General features: G+C 44.4%; 1 protein-coding gene across 2 annotated transcripts; it reads left to right on the top strand.

Annotated features, from left to right (window-relative positions):
• The first annotated feature begins 245 nt into the window (after window positions 1-245).
• On the top strand, window positions 246-10,380 carry LOC143300592 (uncharacterized). 2 transcript variants are annotated; one of them, XM_076614365.1, is made up of 3 exons: window positions 246-1,261; window positions 1,721-1,867; window positions 9,547-10,380. In XM_076614365.1, the coding sequence occupies exons 1-3, from the start codon at window positions 1,030-1,032 to the stop codon at window positions 9,873-9,875; spliced, it is 708 nt and encodes a 235-aa protein (XP_076470480.1). In that variant the 5' UTR covers window positions 246-1,029; the 3' UTR covers window positions 9,876-10,380. The 2 variants fall into 2 exon arrangements, with proteins under 2 accessions (XP_076470480.1, XP_076470481.1); XM_076614366.1 differs by having other exon boundaries at window positions 251-492.
• Window positions 10,381-22,930: the final 12,550 nt, after the last annotated feature.

Raw genomic sequence — 22,930 nt, 5'->3', positions numbered from 1 at the left:
CATGCAGGCACGGCTTCCATGAGTCAATATGAATCATTCACAGTCATCTACACAGATGTGGGTCAGGTTCAATACCTGGTTGCAAGGAAACCACACGACGACGCAATTGTGTCAATACGATACACAGGCAAGAATGATGTAGTGTTGTGCCAACCTCAAACATTGTGACCTCCATTTTGGTCACTTATCTGTGTTTACAAGAGAAAAAAAAATTGTAGATAATTCACTTCTGACGTGTGCAACTTTGTGGATATTTCGCAATCGTCTGACTCACATTGTGCGTGCACTTTTTACGACTGACAGATACTGAGGTTGCAATAGCAGTTCCTACAGTTACGCCCGTCATGTAAGATCTTCACACCGGAATAGAAACTCGATAAAAGGACGCACCTCTTTGGCAACAGAACTTGACAAACCAGTTTTGTGTTGTCACGTGAAGCGAACACGTCATCCGCCTGCACCGCCCAAGATAATCTGTCAACTAGAAACCTGGTAAAGGAGCCATAACTGTGGAGAAGATAACAGCGAATCTTAACAGCAAAAAGTAACCGGTTTTGTGAATTGTAAACTAGAACCTGGTAAAGGAGCCATAACTGTGGAGAAGATAACAGCGAATCTTAACAGCAAAAAGTAACCGGTTTTGTGAATTGTAAACTAGAACCTGGTAAAGGAGCCATAACTGTGGAGAAGATAACAGCGAATCTTAACAGCAAAAAGTAACCGGTTTTGTGAATTGTAAACTAGAACCTGGTAAAGGAGCCATAACTGTGGAGAAGATAACAGCGAATCTTAACAGCAAAAAGTAACCGGTTTTGTGAATTGTAAACTAGAACCTGGTAAAGGAGCCATAACTGTGGAGAAGATAACAGCGAATCTTAACAGCAAAAAGTAACCGGTTTTGTGAATTGTAAACTAGAACCTGGTAAAGGAGCCACAACTGTGAAAAAGACACAGGAATTTTCAACAACAAACTGACAGGGCATTTTGTGGATTTTTGTATTTTTGAGAGAAAATAAAACACTTGGCATCATGCCAGCTTTCAGCAGCCGTACAGAAGGCTATAAGGCCGGAGTGTTCTTGCTGTTTATTGCCACCATTGTTTTCCTTGTTGGGTTTGGGGCTCCATACTGGTTGACAGCAGATGGAGTTGTGAGTGGTGTCAGTGTCGATAGCCACCGGGGCTTATGGCTGGCATGCAGCACGGGGAGCTATTTGGGTTATTCTTCAACGGGCTGTAGCACTTTCGACATGACAGTAATCCGTGAGTAATCTTCTAATCTTGAAGATTGTGTGCCTTCTGTGTCGACTTGTGGTTGTTGAAGATTGTATATCTTTTGTGTCGACTTGTTGTGGTTGTTGAAGATTGTATATCTTTTGTGTCGACTTGTTGTGGTTGTTGAAGATTGTATATCTTTTGTGTCGACTTGTTGTGGTTGTTGAAGATTGTATATCTTTTGTGTCGACTTGTGGTTGTTGAAGATTGTATATCTTTTGTGTCGACTTGTTGTGGTTGTTGAAGATTGTGTATCTTTTGTGTCAACTTGTTGTGGTTGTTGAAGATTGTATATCTTCTGTGTCGACTTGTGGTTGTCATTGTTTTGTTGTTGTTGTTTTTTGTGTTTTTTTTTTGTTTGTTTGTTTTGGTCTGTTTTTTTTTTTTTTTTTACTATCATTGTTATTATCATTATTATCATCATCATCATATTGTTGTTGTCCTCAGCCGGTTGGTTTACTGCTGTGCGAGCATTAGAATCGCTGTGTACCACTGGGCTCATCATCGCCTGTATCTACGCGCTGGCCAACAACTGTTGTCGTTCCGTCTCTGGCCCTCAATCCAAAGTCTTGGAGGCCATGGCAGGCTTCTCAGGTGAGACTGTACTAAAGATGATGGTGATCATGATGGTGTTTCTGTTGCTGCTGTGACTGTTAATGCTCAATATATTGCTGCTGCTGCTGCTGCTGCTGTTGTTGCTGCTGTCGCTGCTGTTTTTGTAACTGTTCTTACTGTCGTCGATGACGTCGTCGATATCATCAATATCATCACCGTCGTACGTTGTCGTTTTTTCATTGGTGATAGTGGCGGTTAGGGTAGTAGTTGTGGTGTCATTGTTGTTTGTTGTTTGTACACCCGTACAGGGCGTACGAGTATGAAGTTTGTTCTTGTGGTTTTAATGCTGGCACCAAGGCTGCTGGTGGGAAACCGAAGGCTAGCCGTCTAATGTTACAGACGCTCTCGTGGTCAAGGTGTGGGACTGACCGCGGGAATGTGCCCCTATAGGCAAGCCTGTGGTGAGCCCTGATACCATCGGGTTGTCAGTTCTGTTTAAGTTGAAGTCAGGGTGATTAATGCCAGCTGTTAGCCGCCCTGGGATGATAGGACGCTATATTTTCGCGGGGATTTCGCGGGAGGAATAGACTCTCCCGTAAATTTTAAGAAAATAGTCCTGATTATTTTGTTTATTATTTGTAAGAGAGTTTGGTTGAGATTTAGATGATGTACATGAAAAAATAGGAAATCAGTTTTGAATGTATGTACTTTGGAATCTGTGGGGAAAAAACTTTTGGTTAGTCAATAAAATTAAAATAGAATAGCCCTAGTGAATAATTATGAGGTGTAGTAATTTCAGGAACCGCGCCCTGTAGTGCCAGAACAGAGGGCGGGGAATCAGTTAGTGCCCCACTCTTGTTGGAAGCAGTCGCCTAGGGAAAGACGGGGGGGTCAGTTAGTGCCCTACCCTTTTAGAAGCAGTATGTGCTGAGAGATGTGGCCAGGAAACCAGGTGTGTGGAAATATTTTATTTTCATTTTGTCATTGATGCTAGGAGATTTTATTCCTTGATATTAGTATGTTATTATGTTTTATATTGTGCATTACAAGGTTATATTGATGTGATGGAAATTGATTGTTTTGTGCGTTTGCATTTGGACACACTAATTGTTTGTGATTTTTGCAAAGCCTATTTAGTCTTGATGTTGATTGGGAAGTAAAGTATGTATTTGGGAGAATACACTATTGGGAGGAGAAAAAAGAGGAGAAGTTTAGCCAGACGTTGAATTAGAGGTTGGGAAGTCTTGATATGTTTTGGGATATTTTGTCTTTGAAAGTTAGATTACTGAACATAAGATATCGGTGGTTAATCCGGCCGGCGCTCATTGTTTTGCGTTGTTCTAGCAGTTTGGTTTTCCAAGGTATATTTAAATACGACGGTCGGGATCTTTATATATTGTTTTGGCGTTGTGGCAGATTAAGTGTTTGGGGGTGTTTTTTAGAGAGTTCCATGTATTATTTTTGCGGGGGAGAATCTGTTAGGAACTGGGGGAAAGATAGTCTATACAGGACAATAAATATTTCGGGATTACTGGTTATTGTGGATTGATAATAACTATAATGATAATAAATGGAAGGGAAATCGATAATGATGAAGGAGAGTGTGTTTATAGGTGACAGTTGTTTAGTATTAATGGACAGGTGTACTTGTAGTTGGGATGAGTATGTTCAGTGAATATAGTTTTGGTTTAATGAATGAATGTTCGCAATAATGTTAAAGACTGAAATATGTTATTATGTTTCTTTTCCCGTAACTGTGTGAATACTCTCTCTCTCCCTCTCTCTCTCGCTCGCTCGCTTTCTCTTGCTCACTCTCTCTCTCTCTCTCTTTCTCTCTCTGTGCCTCCGTCTTGCCTTTCACGCTCTCTGCCCGTCTGTCTGTCTGCTCTCGCTCTCTCTCTCTCTCGCTGCCTCTGTCTGTCACTCACGCTCTCTGTCTGCCTGTCTGCACTCGCTCGCTCGCTCTCTCTCTCTCTCGCTGCCTCTGTCACTCACGCTCTCTGTCTGCCTGTCTGCACTCGCTCGCTCTCTCTCTCTCTCTCGCTCGCTCTCTCTCTTTCTCTCTCCCCCTCATAATTGTTTCGTTATATATGATATACCCATGTATTCTTGTTAGATGTGAATGTCTGTTTATTTTTCTTGCTCGTGTGTATACACACTTCAAGCCAAGTTTATATTTTGTTACCAATTGTTTGAGGTTCGGACAGTGGTCAGTTATCCAAATTGTGATTGACTGTAAAAGCGAGTTAATGAGCGTTGTCGGTTGAGCACGTGGGAATCAGGTGACCCAATGATGTTGGATGAATGAGGTCCACATAATTGGAAGATGATGTTCCGACTCGGTCGGCATAGGGTTAAACTGGATGGTGTTTACCTTATTCATAGAGTGATTGTCGCATCACTTAATTGGTTCTTGTTTTGGGTGGGTTGTCTTCGCTGATGACCCGTTGCGCAAAACCCAAGGTGGAGAGCTAATAATGCTATATGAGTTGACTGAACTGGAGGTTCGGTGTACTATAGCGCATTCCCTTATCACGTGTCTCATGAATGATATGCTCTTGTATGAAGTTTGGGTGGGGTACCCAGCCCCATGGAATTGTTAATTCCAGATTCTGTATGTTGTTCCTCCATTTGGATGGGGAAACGTATGATATATGTTGATATTATTGTGTGTAACTGTAAGTCTGGAAATGAATGTACAATGCCTTGTTCTTATGTTGATTTGCGTTGATGTTTCCAGGCCACGGTTGCTAGAGCCCTTTTCCTTTTTTTCCTTTTCTTTTTTTTCCCTTTTTTCTTTTTTTACCTTTTCTTTCTTTGAGTTAGTCAATTAGTGCAACAAAATTAAAGTGAACAAGAAACATCTTTGGGCCTGGCTGTGTTTTCTTTATCATAGTGAATCCTAATCTGTCTTTTCCCCGAACCCGACTCCCTTTGTGTTGGGTAAAGACCATTGGCTTATTCTTTACGATAGAAGCAAGGGGAGGTTTACATGTTATTGGTTTTATTCTTTGCTGGTGGGTTGTTGTTGTTGTTGTTTTGTGTGAGTGTGGGTGGGTGGGGGTGTTTGGGGGTTTGTTTGGTTTGTTTTGTTTTTTGTTGTTGTTGTTTTTGTTGTTTTTTTGTTGTTGTTTTTTTACTGTTTGTTTTTTGTTGATTTTTTTTGTTTGTTGTCTTTTGGGGGATTTTTTTGGCTAATTTCTCAACCTCTCTCTTACTTCCACTCGAAAAACCCTTGGCTCTGGAAACAGGCAAACTATGGAAAATATTTCAGAAAAATGGATTGCCAAAATAAAAAAAATAAATAAATAAATAAAAGTAGCAATTCCTTTAAAGATCATGCACTGTAAAGTAGAACTTATAGCACGCACGGAAGAATTAGCTGGCATTCGTGTACTGTCTCGGTGTCAAACAAGGTGACGTGTGTTTCCCTGTCATGCTTCCTCTCGTCGCTGACCAGCTGACCAGTGAAAGCATGCTGAGTGGCAGGCATTGATATCAGCTATATTCCAACAGTAGTGAATTAATTATACTGCGTTTTACAGCTGAGCTGCGTCTATTTTCATAGACAATACAATACAACCGTGAGTGGCGCGTATAAGCAGTCTGAACCTGAAGAAGAGTCTGATGAAGAGGAACCCCTTGAACCTGTATCGGAAAACAACTCTAAGTAATAACTGGAGTTTAGTACCAGCATATTTTGCCAAATGTTTGGAACTGGTTGATGATCTGTGATTTTTTTTTTATCACTAACCCTACGATATTTTGTAATGATGGATTCACTGCATACAAGAGAAAAAGATATAATCTGGATATCAGGAACAGAAGGCCATGTGCATGTATGTGAACTACATGGAGTGATGGCCTAGAGGTAACGCGTCCACCAAGGAAGCGAGAGAATCTGAGCGCGATGGTTCGAATCACGGCTCAGCCGCCGATATTTTCTTCTCCTCCACTTGACCTTGAGAGGTGGTTTGGACGCTAGTCATTCGGATGAGACGATAAACCGAGGTCCCGTGTGCAGCATGCAATTAGCGCACGTAAAAGAACCCACGGCAACAAAAGGGTTGTTCCTGGCAAAATTCTGTAGAAAATTCCACTTGGATAGGAAAAACAATAAAACTGCACGCAGGAAAAAATACAAAAAAATGGGTGGCGCTGTAGTGTAGCGACGCGATCTCCCTGAATTACAATTACGACGTCAAGGCTTCGAAGGTTCGCAATGTTCTAGAGGCAAGAAAAAAGTTTGGGATCACTTAGGAAACACAAGGTGCTGTTAACACGAGGAGAAGTCAGTGCAGATTGTCAACATCACCTTTCTGATTAGTTGGCTCAGGACTAGCTACCATTGTTCTGTTTTACGTAGTTTACATGGAGACTGGGAAAGGAAATAAGAGGAAATATGACAGAAAGTGAAGGATAGAGAAAGGAAGAGCTTAATTCACTGAGTGAGGAGTTTTAGGCCAATGCCTTCTCTTTCAATTTGTCATGTATATTCCATAAATCAAAGTAAAATTAACCAAACAGCAATATACAACAGACGTCATAGATTGAGGAAATGAGAGTGGGAGAAAGAGAGAGAGAGTGAGAGAGAGAGAGAGAGAGAGAGAGAGAGACTGTGTTTGTGTGTGTGTGTGCGTGTGTGTGTGCGTGTGCGTGTGTGTGTGTGTGTGTGTGCGTGTGTGTGCGTGTGTGTATGTGTGTGTGTGTGTGTGTGTGTGCGTGTGTGTGTGTTCAGTTACTCAAGGAGGCGTCACTACGTTCGGACAAATTCATATACACTACACCACATCTGCCTACCAGATGCCTGACCAGCAGTGTAACCCAACACTGTGAGTCAGGCCTTGTAGGAAAATAAAATAATATGATGTAAAATAAGATATATAATGCAAACAAAGAGAGAGAGGGGGGGGCGGGGGACGAAATGATTTTTTTCACGGGGATAATAGAGAAAACATAACTGCTTTTTTTTTTTTTTTAAATCCAGCTCTCGAGAGAAGAAAAAGAAAAGGAAAAAAAAAAGAAAAGACAAAGAAACTCCCTCCCCCAACAACAACAACAAAAACAAACAAACAAACAAACAAACCAGACTGGTTTCCTTTTTCCTTATGATTTATTTACCCAGTAATCAAGGGATGGTGGCGCGGGTTACTAATGTACGTTCGCTGCACTTGTTTCTTAAAATGCTATATTCTTCTTACCTGATTTCTCTTCTTCTTCTTCTTCTTCTTTTTTTTTTTTTTTTTTTTTTTTTTTTTTTTTTGTCCTGACTGGTGTGTGCGTGGTAATCAATGAATCTTGAACCAGTTATTCGCTTGTTTTTACTTCCCGTGTTTATCTGTTGACAGGCACATGAACGAACATAAAGGAAATTTTCTCTTTCGATTGTTTGAAGTGGAAAACATAATATTCTTAATTGAATTGAATGGAATTCTTAGTCCCCTCCCCCGTTCCCCCACCCCCACCCCCCTCCCCTCCCCTCCACCTCAACCGCCTCCCTTTTCATTCGAATATACAGAAATGTCGATTTCTGATTAATAATAACAATCATCATTATGATAGAAATAATAATAATCCAAATAATGATAATAATAATAATACTAATGATAATAATATCATTTATTTTCAGTCTAATATCATCATCTTAGATGAACAGACTATAAATAAATAAACGAACGATGAATGGGATTGAAAGAAACAGACAGAGATAGTCTGAGATAACAGCTGAAGTCATGATACAGGGAACATCATTTCATATTATGACACTGAATCATGATCAGTACATTTTAGGAAAAACGGACAGACAGACAGACAGACAGACACGGGGACGGACAGAGAGAAAGGTTGGGAAGGGAGATAACATATTAATTCAAGATTTCTACCCTTGAAGCAAGCAGTGGTAGATTGTCTTAAGTATACACGCAATACGAAATAAAACTGAGAGAGTGTGTGGTGGGTGATGTGCGAGTGGAGGGAATGAATGAATCTTTATTTTCCAACGGTGAAGATATTAGCACTTTGGCCGACTTACACATCTGTCGTTGTTCTAAGAGACACACAAACATGTACACATATAAATGTAGTTATACTGAATACTTAATACATGTATAATGTACGAGTATAACACAGCGTCAAACTGAGAGACACAACATCGCTCACATCTGTACGGAACGGAAGCGTGTAACACACACACGCGCACACACACACACACACACACACACACACACACACACACACACACACACACACCAAGGGAAAAACAAAAACAAAACCCTAGCATGAATGCTACACATGAATGATTCAAGTGAAATTAACACAGAAAAGTAACGATAAAATTTTAAACACAGATGTAAGAGACATAAAAGACAGCAAATAAGGCGACGGGTAATAGGGATATGGACAGATAGACACATTATGTGAAAGACAGGGAGAGGGAGAGACAGAGGGGAGAGAGAGACAGAGACAGATAGACAGACAGACAGAGATGTAAAGATATGTCAGTGTGGGGAGGAAAAAAAAAAAAAGAGTTGGGTGAGGGTGGTTCACAATTTGTAATACATGTAAGTTTACAGAATCGTAGACGTGACCAGAGAGGGGGGGGGGAGTAGAGGGAGGGGGTAAAAGAAAAGAAAGAAAAGTAAAATAAAAAGAGGAGAAACATGGAAAAAAAAACCTGAAAAAATAGATACATACATATTAGAATCGCGCAGTAGTGAAATACACAGTAGCATTCACATCCCCCCCCCCCCCCCCCCCCATATAACACAAGTAAACCGCCAGCCAAAACAGACAAAAAACATTTCACAAATAATATTCTAGGTGGTAATTTATAGATATACATTTGTGTTATTGTTCATCATTTGCACAGTTGATAAGATTTTTCATATTTTTCTTAATCACATTCTTATTCTTTTATCTTCTTTAAAATGAGTGGAAGGTTATTCCATTAGTTTCCACCAGAGTATAGGAAGCTCGATTTATAAAGGTGATTTCTAGTTCTAGGTATACATAACATATGGTTGGGTCTGTGGTCATTAGTGTTAAAAGTTTCTGTAATCTTTTTGGGAGCATTTCCATATATCGCACAGCCCTGTTGAAGAACAGCCTGCTGTGGAAAGATAATATATTAAGTATTTTAAAAATCCATGTGGGTCAGGGAGCTCGACTTCAACAATCCTAATTTTAATGCCCTTTTATACATTATGAGTAAATATTAAGTTTGTATTGCTGCAGTTGTCCCATAGAGTTGACGCATAATCGATGACTGGCAGAACATGTGCACAGAAAAAAAGAAGCTTTCGTGAATGAATGTCAAGGTTCTTTTTTTTAATTTTTGCTAACTGACGTATTTTGTTGGAGAGATGTTTTAATGAATAAGTCGTATGGTTAGTCCAAGAGAGATTTTTGTCAATAAAGACACCCAAAATCTTATGTGATTCTACCTCTTCAATTCTGATGACGCCAAGGAACAGTAGTTTGAATGTGTTTCATCCTTTGTCTTTTTTGTCGTGCAGCTACATACATGTATTTGCTTTTCTGTGTGTTTAACGACATGTCTGTGTGTGTGTGTGTGTGTGTGTGTATGTGTGTGTGTGTGTGTGTGTTTGTGTGTGTGTGTGTGTGTGTGTGTGTGTGTTTCTGTCTGTCTGTCTGTCTGTGTGTGTGTGTGTGTGTATGTTTGTGTGGGTGGGTGGATGTGTGGCTGATGCACGCAACAGGAATCCTGGGTTTCATCGGCTGCATGGTGTACGTCGGCAAGTATAACGACATACTGAACAAAGACATCTGGGACTACGACTGGGCCTTCTACCTCGCCGCTGTCGGCAGTGGCCTCGTTGTCATCGCCGCCATCGTCATCGCTGTCAACAACAAACCCGTGGACGTCCAGCCCAACACAGGGGGGATGGTGATGATGACAGCCACTGCTCAGCCGCAGCCCTACGTCGTTCAGCCAGGCAACTATCCTCCGCAGCCCTGCGTGGCTCAGCCAGGCTACTATCCTTCGCAGTCCTATCCTCCACCAAAGGCCGGATATCCGGCTCAGTAATGGGTGGTGGAGGATAACAAAGCTCACACACACACACGCACACGCACACGCACCCAGGCCGCTATCGGCAGTGGCCTACTTTAAGCTGGAGAACAAATCCTTCATATTAGTTGTTGACAATTCATTTCCTAACGCAAAGTGACCCTCTTAACGTGTCAGAACAAAGATGAGTTGAAAGCAGTTTTTGGTGTGTTTTTTTTGTCCTTTTTGTGTGTGTTGTTTTGTTGTTGTTTTCTCTCAGCTTAACTTATTAAAGATTTTTTTTTATTTCAGTTTATTTCACTTTATATTATCTGGGTTGTATCACTTCATTTTATTTTATTTTAGCTGCAGGAGATAAATGAAAACCTTCAATCGTGAAAAAAAAATCCACTCACGGGATATATCTTTTCTTTTTTTTTTTCTTTTTTTTTCTTTTTTTGACAGTTACAAAGTTTCATAAGGTTGGTTGGAGAGTTCCTGAGGCTGAAATAACCAGATGAATACATGAATTTAAAAAAAATCATTCACTTATGTTGCTTTTAAGATTTTTTTAAAGGGAAGGAAAAAAAAACGTTCACCATCCACAGAATGAGATAATTTTAAGATTAAGAGCTGTTGTCGACAGTTAGCAAACGATCACAACAATTTGCTGGACATTGCATCTGTGTACACACACACACACACACAGAGAGAGAGAGAGAGAGAGAGAGAGAGAGAGAGAGAGAGAATGTGTGAAGAACATTGTACACACACACACACACACACACACACACACACACACACACATTTTGAGACACTCTCTCTCTCTTTCTCTCTCTCTCACACACACACACACACACACACACACACACACACACACACAAACACACACACACACATGCATAACGTGAAGAAACACGTTCCACTTACATCAAAACACGTTGCTAACATCTCGGCTGACAGCTAAAAGCCCTTGTCAGGGTTGTAACCAGTTGCCACGGGTACAGTGGTGATGATCCTGCTGAAGGGCGGTAGGGCAGGTATGGGTATTTGCCAACAGCGTGGACGGGCGCAATAGCCGAGTGGTTAAACCGTTGGACTGTCAATCTGAGGGTCCTGGGTTCGAATCACGGTGACGGCGCCTGGTGGGTGAAGGGTGGAGATTTTTACGATCTCCCAGGTCAACATATGTGCAGACCTGCTAGTGCCTGAACCCCCTTCGTGTGTATATGCAAGCAGAAGATCAAATACGCACGTTAAAGATCCTGTAATCCATGTCAGCGTTCAGTGGGTTATGGAAACAAGAACATACACAGCATGCACACCCCCGAAAACGGAGTATGGCTGCCTACATGGCGGGGTAAAAACGGTCATGCACGTAAAAGCCCACCCGTGTACATACGAGTGAACGTGGGAGTTGCAGCCCACGAACGCAGATGAAGAAGAAGCTTATTTTATTTTTATTTTTCTTATGCATTCGAGGGCTGCAACTCCCACGTTCACTCGTATGTACACGAGTGGGCTTTTACGTGTATGACCGTTTTTACCCCGCCATGTAGGCAGCCATACTCCGTTTTCGGGGGTGAAGAAGAAGCGAACAGCGTGTAATTGCGAACGATTCGTGTACTGCTCCACTTCGAAGCGTTGTTAACGGTTGCATTTCACAATATAACGTCTGTTTCGACCTTTTTTCTAATACCTTAATGACTATCCGTTTCCAAGAACCAGTCAAGCGTCAGCTATTTCTGGCTATTTCCGCGCTCTTTCTTCTCTTCGCGCACGAGTGCTGACCAAGGTAACTAGCGTGTTCTCAAAATGCTGAAGTCAAGGGAAGCAAGTTGTAGGACTTGAACTTTGACACATTTTGAAATAGTTGATTTGATCGGATATGTTGAATGCGCATGATCAGTGCTCGGAGAATCTAAGAAAGCATTTTGGTGACAGATCAGAACGCTAGTTTTGACAGGAATCTGCAAAATAGTGTCGTTTGCAATTAGAACATAGGATATTTTGACGTGAGTCTATTTGCGAACGATGTTACACAGTTACTGAGCACTCTCAAAAGGGTGTGTTTGTTTGTGCGGTGTGTGTGTGTGTGTGTGGGGGGGGGGGGGTTAAATGTCTGTCTGTGTGCATGTGTGATCAAAACGAACAATACAACAGTCTGGTGCGTTGTTCCAATAATATGTTATGTCTAATGAGTTAAAGACCTGCTTCTATTTTTTATTGTCTACATGTACCCAAAGCTATCGTTCGCAATTAGACTTGCCCGTTCGCATTTACACTCAGGCACCCCTGCTATTTCAAACGTCGACAAAACGTTAAAAAGAATGAGCAGACGAACTTTTCCCGCTGCAACCAGTCGGAGAAAGCCTTCAAAACATAAAAGAACTACGCTTTACCCTAATTTCTATAGTCCCCCAACCAAACCAGCGTAGGCTGCTACCCGCTTCCACCGCCGCTGCCAGACCCTTCGCCACTCCGTTGCCAGGACGATTCAGGCGACAGAATGATGCTGAAGAGGCCCTGGGGCTCAACAGGAGTGCGCTCAGTACCAGGGCGTTGCAGCCATTGCTCCCACAGCATGCTAGCCCTGTAGAGGAAAGCGTTGAAGAAAACATAGGTGGTGAAGAGGTTAAGTTCTAACTCCTTACTCAGTTAGGGACGGTAAGTTCTAACTCCTTACTCAGTGAGGGAGGGTAAGTTCTTACTCAGTTAGGGAGGGTAAGTTCTAACTCTTTACTCAGGGAGGGTAAGTTCTAACTCATTACTCAGTTAGGGAGGGTAAGTTCTTACTCAGTAAGGGACGGTACTTTCTACCTCCTTACTCAGTGAGGGAGGGTACGTTCTAACTCCACAAGGTCGGAAATGGGTTCGCTCAGGTCCAGCGCCGAACAACAGAGAGGCATCTGGACAAAGATGGGAGGTGACACCCACCGTGCTTTCTTCAGCGTCTGAGAAAACCTGATCAAAATCTTCCTCAGTTTCCAGCAACAAGGGGATGGTGTGGAAGCACCCAGGAAGGCATCCTGGGGCTGGGTGTCAAGCCTGCAGAAAGCACAGCAGGGTCACTCAGGCACCTGGTAACGAGGCAGCAATGGCCGGGAGTCTCCCTTGTCCCGTAGACTGAAGAAAGACGCTGAAGAAAAGTGGCAGGATCCAATGTACAGTCACGTCTGCGAAATGGGGTGTCGGACCTTCTCTGAGGTTGAGCATCGGGACAGCAGGAACTCCCTGTCGTCTCCCGTGAGGACTGAGGCTGAGGGGAGCGGAGAGTCCTGGTTTCTGCGAACGTCAATACTGACAAAAACGATGTGAGTGGATCGAAGCCGAGGAGAAGCAAACGTGCAACAGAAAACCTTTAAAAGCTGGACAAATGTCGAGCATAACCCAGCAGGCGTGTCCAGACAACTGTTGGAAAAAAAGAAACAAAGAAACCAACAAAAACCACTGGGATGTGCTAGGTCCTGTGAGGGAGGCGCTGGTGACAGTGGAGGTCGTCCTGACCGACAAGCGTTCGGTCCCTCCACCACCCCCGAAAACGGAGTATGGCTGCCTATATGGCGGGGTAAAAACGGTCATAAACGTAAAAGCCCACTTGTGTACATACGAGTGAACGTGGGAGTTGCAGCCCACGAACGAAGAAGAAGAAGAGGTCCCTCCACATGTGGCAGGCACTGGAAGAACTCTGAATGCTAGGGGGAGGGGGGGGGGAACGCGGTGCTGGGCTGGGGCCAGGGGGAGAGGGGGGAGAGGGGTGGGAAAGTACGGTGTTTGTAAACGGGAGGACCTGGAGACTGTGGGCCTGGGTCAGAATCACGAGGTGAAACCAACCCACTGTCTCAGTACGTCAGATCCCCCACACACCCACACCCACCCCTCCTCTCCGTCGAGCCCAGATAATTAATCAAACTGGAGCGAGAGTTTGTTTAAAAGTAAATCCAAGATAAACGAGTTGCAAGATGAAATCGGTCAGTACTGACAAAATTATATTAACTCACTCAGTACGGCCAGTCCTCTCTTCTCCTCCACACAGACCCCTCGGATGTCCAGTGGGTGTCTGAATGACCCAACCTTTAGCTTCCGTCGTCAGAATTGTGGTATTCTTTGTCAACATTCACCTCTTCAGTATGCTTGCAATATTTTGATGATGGTAACTGGGGTGAAATGCTGTTTACATCGTCTCTTTCGCCGTTCGTATGGAGAGAGTTATGCAACGGAAAACGTTTAGAATCTGGGGGGAAAAAAGGGTTGAGGAGAGACCAAGCAAAACCAAGCAGACTTGCCTAGGCACCTGTTGGCCAAAGGAATGACTTCAGCATCTCAGTTTGGAAATTGCAGTGACTGGCTTGGCAGACGACGAGCCTGGTATCAGTATCAGTAGCTCAAGGAGGCGTCACGGCGTTCGGTCAAATCCATATACGCTACACAACATCTGCCAAGCAGATACCTGACCAGCAGCGTAACCCCAACGCGCTTAGAGCCTGCTAGGTCTGGTTTACATCACATTATCATGGTACAGTATATGAAATGGAATGAACTTCTTTTTTTTTAAAGAAGTACAACAGCACTACCACCACCAACAACAACAACTGCGCAAAGTGACAGGTTGAGCCAAGCTGCCTGCCTGTCTTTCATGCAGAACCTGATAGGAACAAGACAGGGAAGACACACCGAACCGGTTCTCTTTTCCGTTGTTGTTACACGCTTCACACACTTCTTTTCTTTCTTTCTTTCTTTCTTTCTTTCCTTTTTTCTTTCTTACTTTTTCCTCTTCTTTTTCTTTCTTCTTTCTTTCTCTTTTTTTTTTCTTTTTTGCACTTGGATAGAACTAGAAGATTTCATTCTTATTCAGATGATATGAATTATCGGAAATCGTTCATTCCACAGCGATAACATGAATATATGTATAAATGAAGACTTTTTTTTAATTAAAAAAGGAAGAAAGATTAAAGTCTTATTTTACATTGGACAAGTACGACAAGGGCTTCATTTTACTTATATGCCTTCTTTCGTTGGTTACCTTGATAAAGTACTATTTGCACAACACAGGGTTTGGGTCTTAAAGACCTATTGGCTTACCGTCCTCAAGGTCATGTTGTTCAGTGCTGGGGTCTTGGTGTGGAAAGGCTGTCCTTGTTCAAAGGGATGAGTCCTGGATGTCTGTCAGGGTAGAAAGGTCCATTTCAGTGCTGGGGTCTTGATGTGGAAAGGGTGTCCTTGTTCAAGGGGGTGAATGCTGGATGTCTGTCAGGGTGGAAAGGTCCACGTCAGTGCTGGGGTCTTGATGTGGAAAGGGTGTCCTTGATCAAGGGGTGAATGCTGGATGTCTGTCAGGGTGGAAAGGTCCACGTCAGTGCTGGGGTCTTGGTGTGGAAAGGGTGTCCTTGTTCAAGGGGGTGAATGCTGGATGTCTGTCAGGGTGGAAAGGTCCACGTCAGTGCTGGGGTCTTGGTGTGGAAAGGGTGTCCTTGTTCAAGGGGGTGAATGCTGGATGTCTGTCAGGGTGGAAAGGTCCACGTCAGTGCTGGGGTCTTGGTGTGGAAAGGGTGCCCTTGTTCAAGGGGGTGAATGCTGGATGTCTGTCAGGATGGAAAGGTCCACGTCAGTGCTGGGGTCTTGGTGTGGAAAGGGTGTTCTTGTTCAAGGGGGGGGGGGGGGGGAATGCTGGATGTCTGTCAGGGTGGAAAGGTCCACGTCAGTGCTGGGGTCTTGGTGTGGAAAGGGTGTTCTTGTTCAAGGGGGGGGGGGGGAATGCTGGATGTCTGTCAGGGTGGAAAGGTCCACGTTAGTGCTGGGGTCTTGGTGTGGAAAGGGTGTTCTTGTTCAAGGGGGGGAATGCTGGATGTCTGTCAGGGTGGAAAGGTCCACGTCAGTGCTGGGGTCTTGGTGTGGAAAGGGTGCCATGTTCAGGGGGGTGAATGCTGGATGTCTGTCAGGGTGGAAAGGTCCATTTCAGTGCTGGGGTCTTGGTGTGGAAAGGGTGTTCTTGTTCAAGGGGGTGAATGCTGGATGTCTGTCAGGGTAGAAAGGTCCAGTTCAGTGCTGGGGTCTTGGTGTGGAAAGGGTGTCCTTGTTCAAGGGGGGTGAGTCCTGGATGTCTGTCCAGGTGAGAGATCCAGAGGGCTCTGGACAAGGCAGGAAACAGGATGGTCATTTCACAGTGCACGGCTCCCTTTTCTCGCGTCTTGCTCACCTATAATGTTTATTTAGTTACATTCAGTTTGGACCTTCCATATTACGTAGCACGGTATATATGTACACGTCAATGTGTTGCACTTTTCAATAACACCTCTGTGTGTGTGTGTGTGTGTGTGTCTGGCTGTCTCTAAATAGCGTAGCACGGAACAGAGGAGTATACACATCTAAATAACCCATCTGTTTGTGTGTGTGTGTGTGTCTGTCTGTCTGTCTGTCTCTAAATAGTGTAGCACGGAACACGACTGGTATAATTTTGTCATCTGCACACTTTGATAAACATGTGTGTATGTGTGTTGGAGGTGGGGGATTCGAAAGAAAGGGGTTCATGCACTTGCAGGGATGCACATCTGTTAACCTGAGAAGTCGGAAACATCTCCACCTTTCACCCTTCACCAACTTACCAGACGCTGTGACCGGGAATCGAACCCACAACCTTCAGATTGAAAGTCTGACGCATTGGCCACTTGGCTTTCACGTCAGTCCGTGATAGGACGTCAAATGAAAAAAGAAAAAAACAAAATCTACCCCCCCCCCTCCCCCTTCCTCCCCCTGCTCCCCTCCCCCCCCCGCCCCCCCATCCCCCCCCCACCCACCCCCCCCCACCCCCCACCCCGCCCCTCCAAACAAACGCTTCTAAGGGGGGCAACTGTTGATCGGAACTGAACAAGTGGCGTGACTTGATTCCCAACAGTTATGTCCCCTGGTTTTCCAGCCCACCGTAACATAATGTCTGTTTATTACTCTGTCTAGGGCGGAAGGTGACAATGGGTAAGACGCACGTCTCTCAATACAGAGTCCGTGAGAGTCTAGGCACGAATCGCCCGCCATTTAACCCTAGTTTGTATTTGTATTTGTATTTCTTTTTATCACAACAGATTTCTCCGTGTGAAATTCGGGCTGCTCTCCCCAGGGAGAGCGCGTCGCTACACTACAGCGCCACCCATTTTTTTGTATTTTTTCCTGCGTGCAGTTTTATTTGTTTTTCCTATCAAAGTGGATTTTTCCACAGAATTTTGCCAGGAACAACCCTTTTGTTGCCGTGGGTTCTTTTACGTGCGCTAAGTGCATGCTAGCTCACGGGACCTCGGTTTATCGTCTCATCCGAATGACTAGCGTCCAGACCACCACTCAAGGTCTAGTGGAGGAGGAGAAAATATCGGCGGCTGAGCCGTGATTCGAACCAGCGCGATCAGATTCTCTCGCTTCCTAGGCGGACGCGTTACCTCTAGGCCATCACTCCACTAGTTTGACTGGAAAATCGAAGTGAGCGTCCAGTCATTCGGATGAGACGATAAACCGAGGTCCCGTGTGCAGCACGCACTTGGTACTCTGGAGAGGAACACGTGGGAGCAAGAGTGTTATCCTCTGGCAAAATTATGCAGAAGAAATCCACTCTGATATATATATATATATATATATATTTATATGTATGCACACAAGACCTGAGTGAGCGCGTTGGGTTGTGCTGCTGGTCAGGCATCTGCTTTGCAGATTTGTCCCAACGCAGTGACGCCTCTCTCTCTCTCTCTCTCTCTCTCTCTCTCTCTCTCTCTTTGTACAAAGCTTTCAAAATTCGAAAATACTACGCTACTAAGTGAATGCATGTTTGTTTATGAATAAGAAATGCTGGTCATTGTGTCTCTATACCTCTGTAATGATTGTTTACACCACACTTTCAACAGAAGCCACAGCCTTTCTTGAATAAAACATAATGTGTCCGTATCCGTATACGTATCTGTATCCCTGTGTGTGTGTGTGTGTGTGTGCGTGTGTGTGTGTGTGAACAATGAAATTAAAGAAAGAAGAAAGAAAAAAGCACTAACATAATAACAGGTTGAAAGTTTGTGTATGCAGAAGATGATGCATGTTTGCATGCATGCATGCATGCGTGTGTGTGTGTGTGTGTGTGTGTGTGTGTGTGTGTGTGTGTGTGTGTGTGCGCGCGCGCGTGTGTGAAAGAGAGAGAGAGTGAGTGTGGCTGTCTGAATTATGAACGGATATCTATTTCTTCACCGTGATAATAATACCTTAACTGAAAACATCACCAGTTGCAAACTATTGGAAATTGTTGGAACACGGGGACCAGCAGTAGGATCACATCGTGAAAGGAATCTCCGGACAGCTGATGTCGGAACTTGTCTCCGAACAGAACTCTCCCCAACCGTTTCTGTGCCCTCGGACAGCGTCTCCTCACTGGTGGAGTGTCCTGGAAAGTGGTATCGGTCAGTACTGGTAGAAATGTCATGGTGAGGGGTATCGGACAACACTGGTGGAGAGTCTTGGAAAGGGGTATCTGTCAGTACTGGTGGAGTGTCATGGAAAGGGGTATTGGATAGTACTGGTGGAGTGTCATGGAAAGGGGTATCTGTCAGTACTGGTGGGGTGTCTTGGAAAGGGGTATCTGGCAGTACTGGTGGAGTGTCATGGAAAGGGGTTTCTGTCAGTACTGGTGGAGTGTCTTGAAAAGGGGTATCTGTCAATACTGGTGGGGTGTCTTGGAAAGGGGTATTGGACAGTACTGGTGGAGTGTCTTGAAAAGGGGTAGCTGTCAGTACTGGTGGAGTGTCATGGAAAGGGGTATCTGTCAGTACTGGTGGAGTGTCATGGAAAGGGGTATCTGTCAGTACTGGTGGAGTGTCTTGGAAAGGTGTATCTGTCAGTACTGGTGGGGTGTCTTGGAAAGGGGTATCTGTCAATACTGGTGGAGTGTCTTGGAAAGGGGTATCTGTCAGTACTGGTGGAGTGTCTTGGAAAGGGGTATCTGTCAGTACTGGTGGAGTGTCTTGGAAAGGGGTATCTGTCAGTACTGGTGGAGTGTCTTGGAAAGGGGTATCTGTCAGTACTGGTGGAGTGTCTTGGAAAGGGGTATCTGTCAGTACTGGTGGAGCGTCTTGGAAAGGGGTATCGGACAGTACTGGTGGGGTGTCTTGGAAAGGGGTATCTGTCAGTACTGGTGGAGTGTCTTGGAAAGGGGTATCTGTCAGTACTGGTGGGGTGTCATGGAAAGGGGTATCTGTCAGTACTGGTGGGGTGTCATGGAAAGGGGTATCTGTCAGTACTGGTGGGGTGTCATGGAAAGGGGTATCTGTCAGTACTGGTGGGGTGTCATGGAAAGGGGTATCTGTCAGTACTGGTGGAGTGTCATGGAAAGGGGTATCTGTCAGTACTGGTGGAGTGTCATGGAAAGGGGTATCTGTCAGTACTGGTGGGGTGTCTTGGAAAGGGGTATCTGTCAGTCCTGGTGGAGTGTCTTGGAAAGGGGTATCTGTCAGTACTGGTGGAGTGTCTTGGAAAGGGGTATCTGTCAGTACTGGTGGGGTGTCTTGGAAAGGGGTATTGGACAGTACTGGTGGAGTGTCTTGGAAAGGGGTATCTGTCAGTACTGGTGGGGTGTCTTGGAAAGGGGTATCTGTCAGTACTGGTGGAGTGTCTTGGAAAGGGGTATTGGACAGTACTGGTGGAGTGTCTTGGAAAGGGGTATCTGTCAATACTGGTGGAGTGTCATGGAAAGGGGTATCTGTCAGTACTGGTGGAGTGTCTTGGAAAGGGGTATCTGTCAGTACTTGTGGAGTGTCATGGAAAGGGGTATCTGTCAGTACTGGTGGAGTGTCTTGGAAAGGGGTATCGGACAGTACTGGTGGAGTGTCATGGAAAGGGGTATCTGTCAGTACTGGTGGAGTGTCTTGGAGAGGGGTATCTGTCAATACTGGTGGAGTGTCATGGAAAGGGGTATCTGTCAGTACTGGTGGAGTGTCTTTGAAAGGGGTATCTGTCAGTACTGGTGGAGTGTCATGGAAAGGGGTATTGGACAGTACTGGTGGAGTGTCTTAGAAAGGGGTATCTGTCAGTACTGGTGGAGTGTCATGGAAAGGGGTATCTGTCAGTACTGGTGGAGTGTCATGGAAAGGGGTATCTGTCAGTACTGGTGGAGTGTCTTGGAAAGGGGTATCTGTCAGTACTGGTGGAGTGTCTTGGAAAGGGGTATCTGTCAGTACTGGTGGAGTGTCTTGGAAAGGGGTATCTGTCAGTACTGGTGGAGTGTCTTGGAAAGGGGTATCTGTCAGTACTGGTGGAGTGTCATGGAAAGGGGTATCTGTCAATACTGGTGGAGTGTCTTGGAAAGGGGTATCTGTCAGTACTGGTGGAGTGTCTTGGAAAGGGGTATCTGTCAGTACTGGTGGGGTGTCTTGGAAAGGGGTATTGGACAGTACTGGTGGAGTGTCTTGGAAAGGTGTATCTGTCAGTACTGGTGGGGTGTCTTGGAAAGGGGTATTGGACAGTACTGGTGGAGTGTCTTGGAAAGGGGTATTGGACAGTACTGGTGGGGTGTCTTGGAAAGGGGTATCTATCAATACTGGTGGAGTGTCATGGAAAGGGGTATCTGTCAGTACTGGTGGGGTGTCTTGGAAAGGGGTATTGGACAGTACTGGTGAAGTGTCATGGAAAGGTGTATCGGTCAGTACTGGTGGAGTGTCATGGAAAGGGGTATTGGACAGTACTGGTGGAGTGTCTTGGAAAGGGGTATTGGACAGTACTGGTGGAGTGTCTTGGAAAGGGGTATCTGTCAGTACTGGTGGGGTGTCTTGGAAAGGGGTATCTGTCAGTACTGGTGGAGTGTCTTGGAAAGGGGTATTGGACAGTACTGGTGGAGTGTCTTGGAAAGGGGTATCTGTCAATACTGGTGGAGTGTCATGGAAAGGGGTATTGTACAGTACTGGTGGGGTGTCTTGGAAAGGGGTATCTGTCAGTACTGGTGGAGTGTCATGGAAAGGGGTATCTGTCAGTACTGGTGGGGTGTCTTGGAAAGGGGTATTGGACAGTACTGGTGGGGTGTCTTGGAAAGGGGTATTGGACAGTACTGGTGGAGTGTCATGGAAAGGGGTATCTGTCAGTACTGGTGGAATGTCATGGAAAGGGGTATCTGTCAGTACTGGTGGTGTGTCATGGAAAGGGGTATCTGTCAGTACTGGTGGAGTGTCATGGAAAGGGGTATCGGACAGTACTGGTGGAGTGTCATGGAAAGGGGTATCTGTCAATACTGGTGGAGTGTCTTGGAAAGGGGTATCTTTCAATACTGGTGGAGTGTCATGGAAAGGGGTATCTGTCAGTACTGGTGGAGTGTCTTGGAAAGGGGTATCTGTCAGTACTGGTGGAGTGTCATGGAAAGGGGTATCTGTCAATACTGGTGGAGTGTCTTGGAAAGGGGTATCGGACAGTACTGGTGGAGTGTCTTGGAAAGGGGTATTGGACAGTACTGGTGGGGTGTCTTGGAAAGGGGTATCTGTCAGTACTGGTGGAGTGTCATGAAAAGGGGTATTGGACAGTACTGGTGGAGTGTCTTAGAAAGGGGTATCTGTCAGTACTGGTGGAGTGTCTTGGAAAGGGGTATCTGTCAGTACTGGTGGAGTGTCATGAAAAGGGGTATTGGACAGTACTGGTGGAGTGTCATGGAAAGGGATATCGGTCGGGACCGACACTGAGATGAGCGTTGCAGTTCGGGGCGGATCCCTTTGGATATGCAACTGGGCTGACTGTCACTTATTGTTACTGGCAGCACTCCAACTTCCGGTGTCCTCTCTTCCTGCAGAAGAAGCACCGCGTCCAGGTGTCGCCAGAAACCTGTGTAGGGGTCGTCTCCCTCTGCTAAACTCACATCGACTGAAAAGAATGGAAACAACACGTGCTGCAGTTCGTGTGTGTATGTGTTTGTGTGTGTGTGTCTGTCTGTCTGTCTGTGCATTTTAAATATTACCACCGTGTTTTCACAGATGGATCAATTAGTAGTAACTCTGAAGTCGGGGCCGCTTTTTTAATCCCTGAGCTTACCATTAAAAAGAGATTCCACTCAACTAAATGTTGTTTAATTTTTACTGCTGAATTGTTTGCAATTCTGATGGCTTTCACCTTTTTTAGTGATATGCCTCTTGTGCCTCCAAAAATTCTTATACCATCTGATTCAAAATCAGCATTGATGGCTTTAAATAATCAATCTTCATCTGAACGAGCAGATATTATGTACGAAATTTTGTATTTAATCCACCAGTTAATTATGCAAGGTTCCGACATTTCACTCTTTTGGGTCCTGGACATTCTAATCTTCGTGGCAACGAAATGGCCGATTTTTGTGCCAAGGAAGCTGCATCGAACAATTCACTTTCAATCAATTACAATATTCCTATTTCTTTTTCTGAACCCTGTACTATTTTCTCAACATATATCTGGGGTTTCAGACAGAAACAGTTCTTAGAAAACTCAAATAAGAAGCTCTGGTGGGATCTCTCTCTCTCTCTCTCTTCCAGTAAAGAAAGGCTCTATCCCCCCAGGATCAATTTCCACAAGAAACTTGACACACTGGCTAAGAATTAATGCATGGTTATGCAGATTTTTGAAACCGTCACCACTATGTGTTTGTGGTCAGACCCTTGACATCCCACATTTTTGGCTCGAATATTCAGACACACATTCATATATCAAACCCCTTCATGATATGATTACATCCTTTAATCTTCCATTTACCATGTCCAGCGTTTTTCACCCTAGCAACAAAAATGGTTGGTCACTGACAAAAACTGCAGTTGATTTAATCAAACGCCATCCAATTGGTCGGTTTTTCCAATTTGTTTCATCTTTTTTTCTCTTTTTTTTCTTTCCTTTTTTAATGTATTATATGCTGCAGAGTTTACCCTCTGTTTTATTTAATCCAAGCAGTGTTTCGTTTTGGGTGATAGCATCAGATTTACTTGTAGAGCAAAGTTCTTATTATTCTAATTAGTGGAACTGTTCGACTCTAACATGTAATATGTCGTCTTGATTACATTATGAAACCTTAATTTAATGATTGCATGCTGCATGTGTGCAGGGAAATACACTACTTATTTCTCTCTCTCTCTCTC

This window comes from Babylonia areolata, chromosome 26 (genome assembly GCF_041734735.1).
Source record: "Babylonia areolata isolate BAREFJ2019XMU chromosome 26, ASM4173473v1, whole genome shotgun sequence".
NCBI lineage: Eukaryota > Metazoa > Mollusca > Gastropoda > Neogastropoda > Buccinidae > Babylonia > Babylonia areolata.
This window is presented reverse-complemented; position numbering and strand designations above follow the sequence as displayed.

Excerpts from the sequence above, each read along its gene's own strand:
- LOC143300592 (XM_076614365.1), top strand. The coding sequence starts at position 1,030 with ATGCCAGCTTTCAGCAGCCGTACAGAAGGCTATAAGGCCGGAGTGTTC. Across the intron at positions 1,262-1,720 it reads TTTCGACATGACAGTAATCC|CCGGTTGGTTTACTGCTGTG; the intron begins GTGAGTAATCTT and ends TGTTGTCCTCAG. Across the intron at positions 1,868-9,546 it reads GGCCATGGCAGGCTTCTCAG|GAATCCTGGGTTTCATCGGC; the intron begins GTGAGACTGTAC and ends TGCACGCAACAG.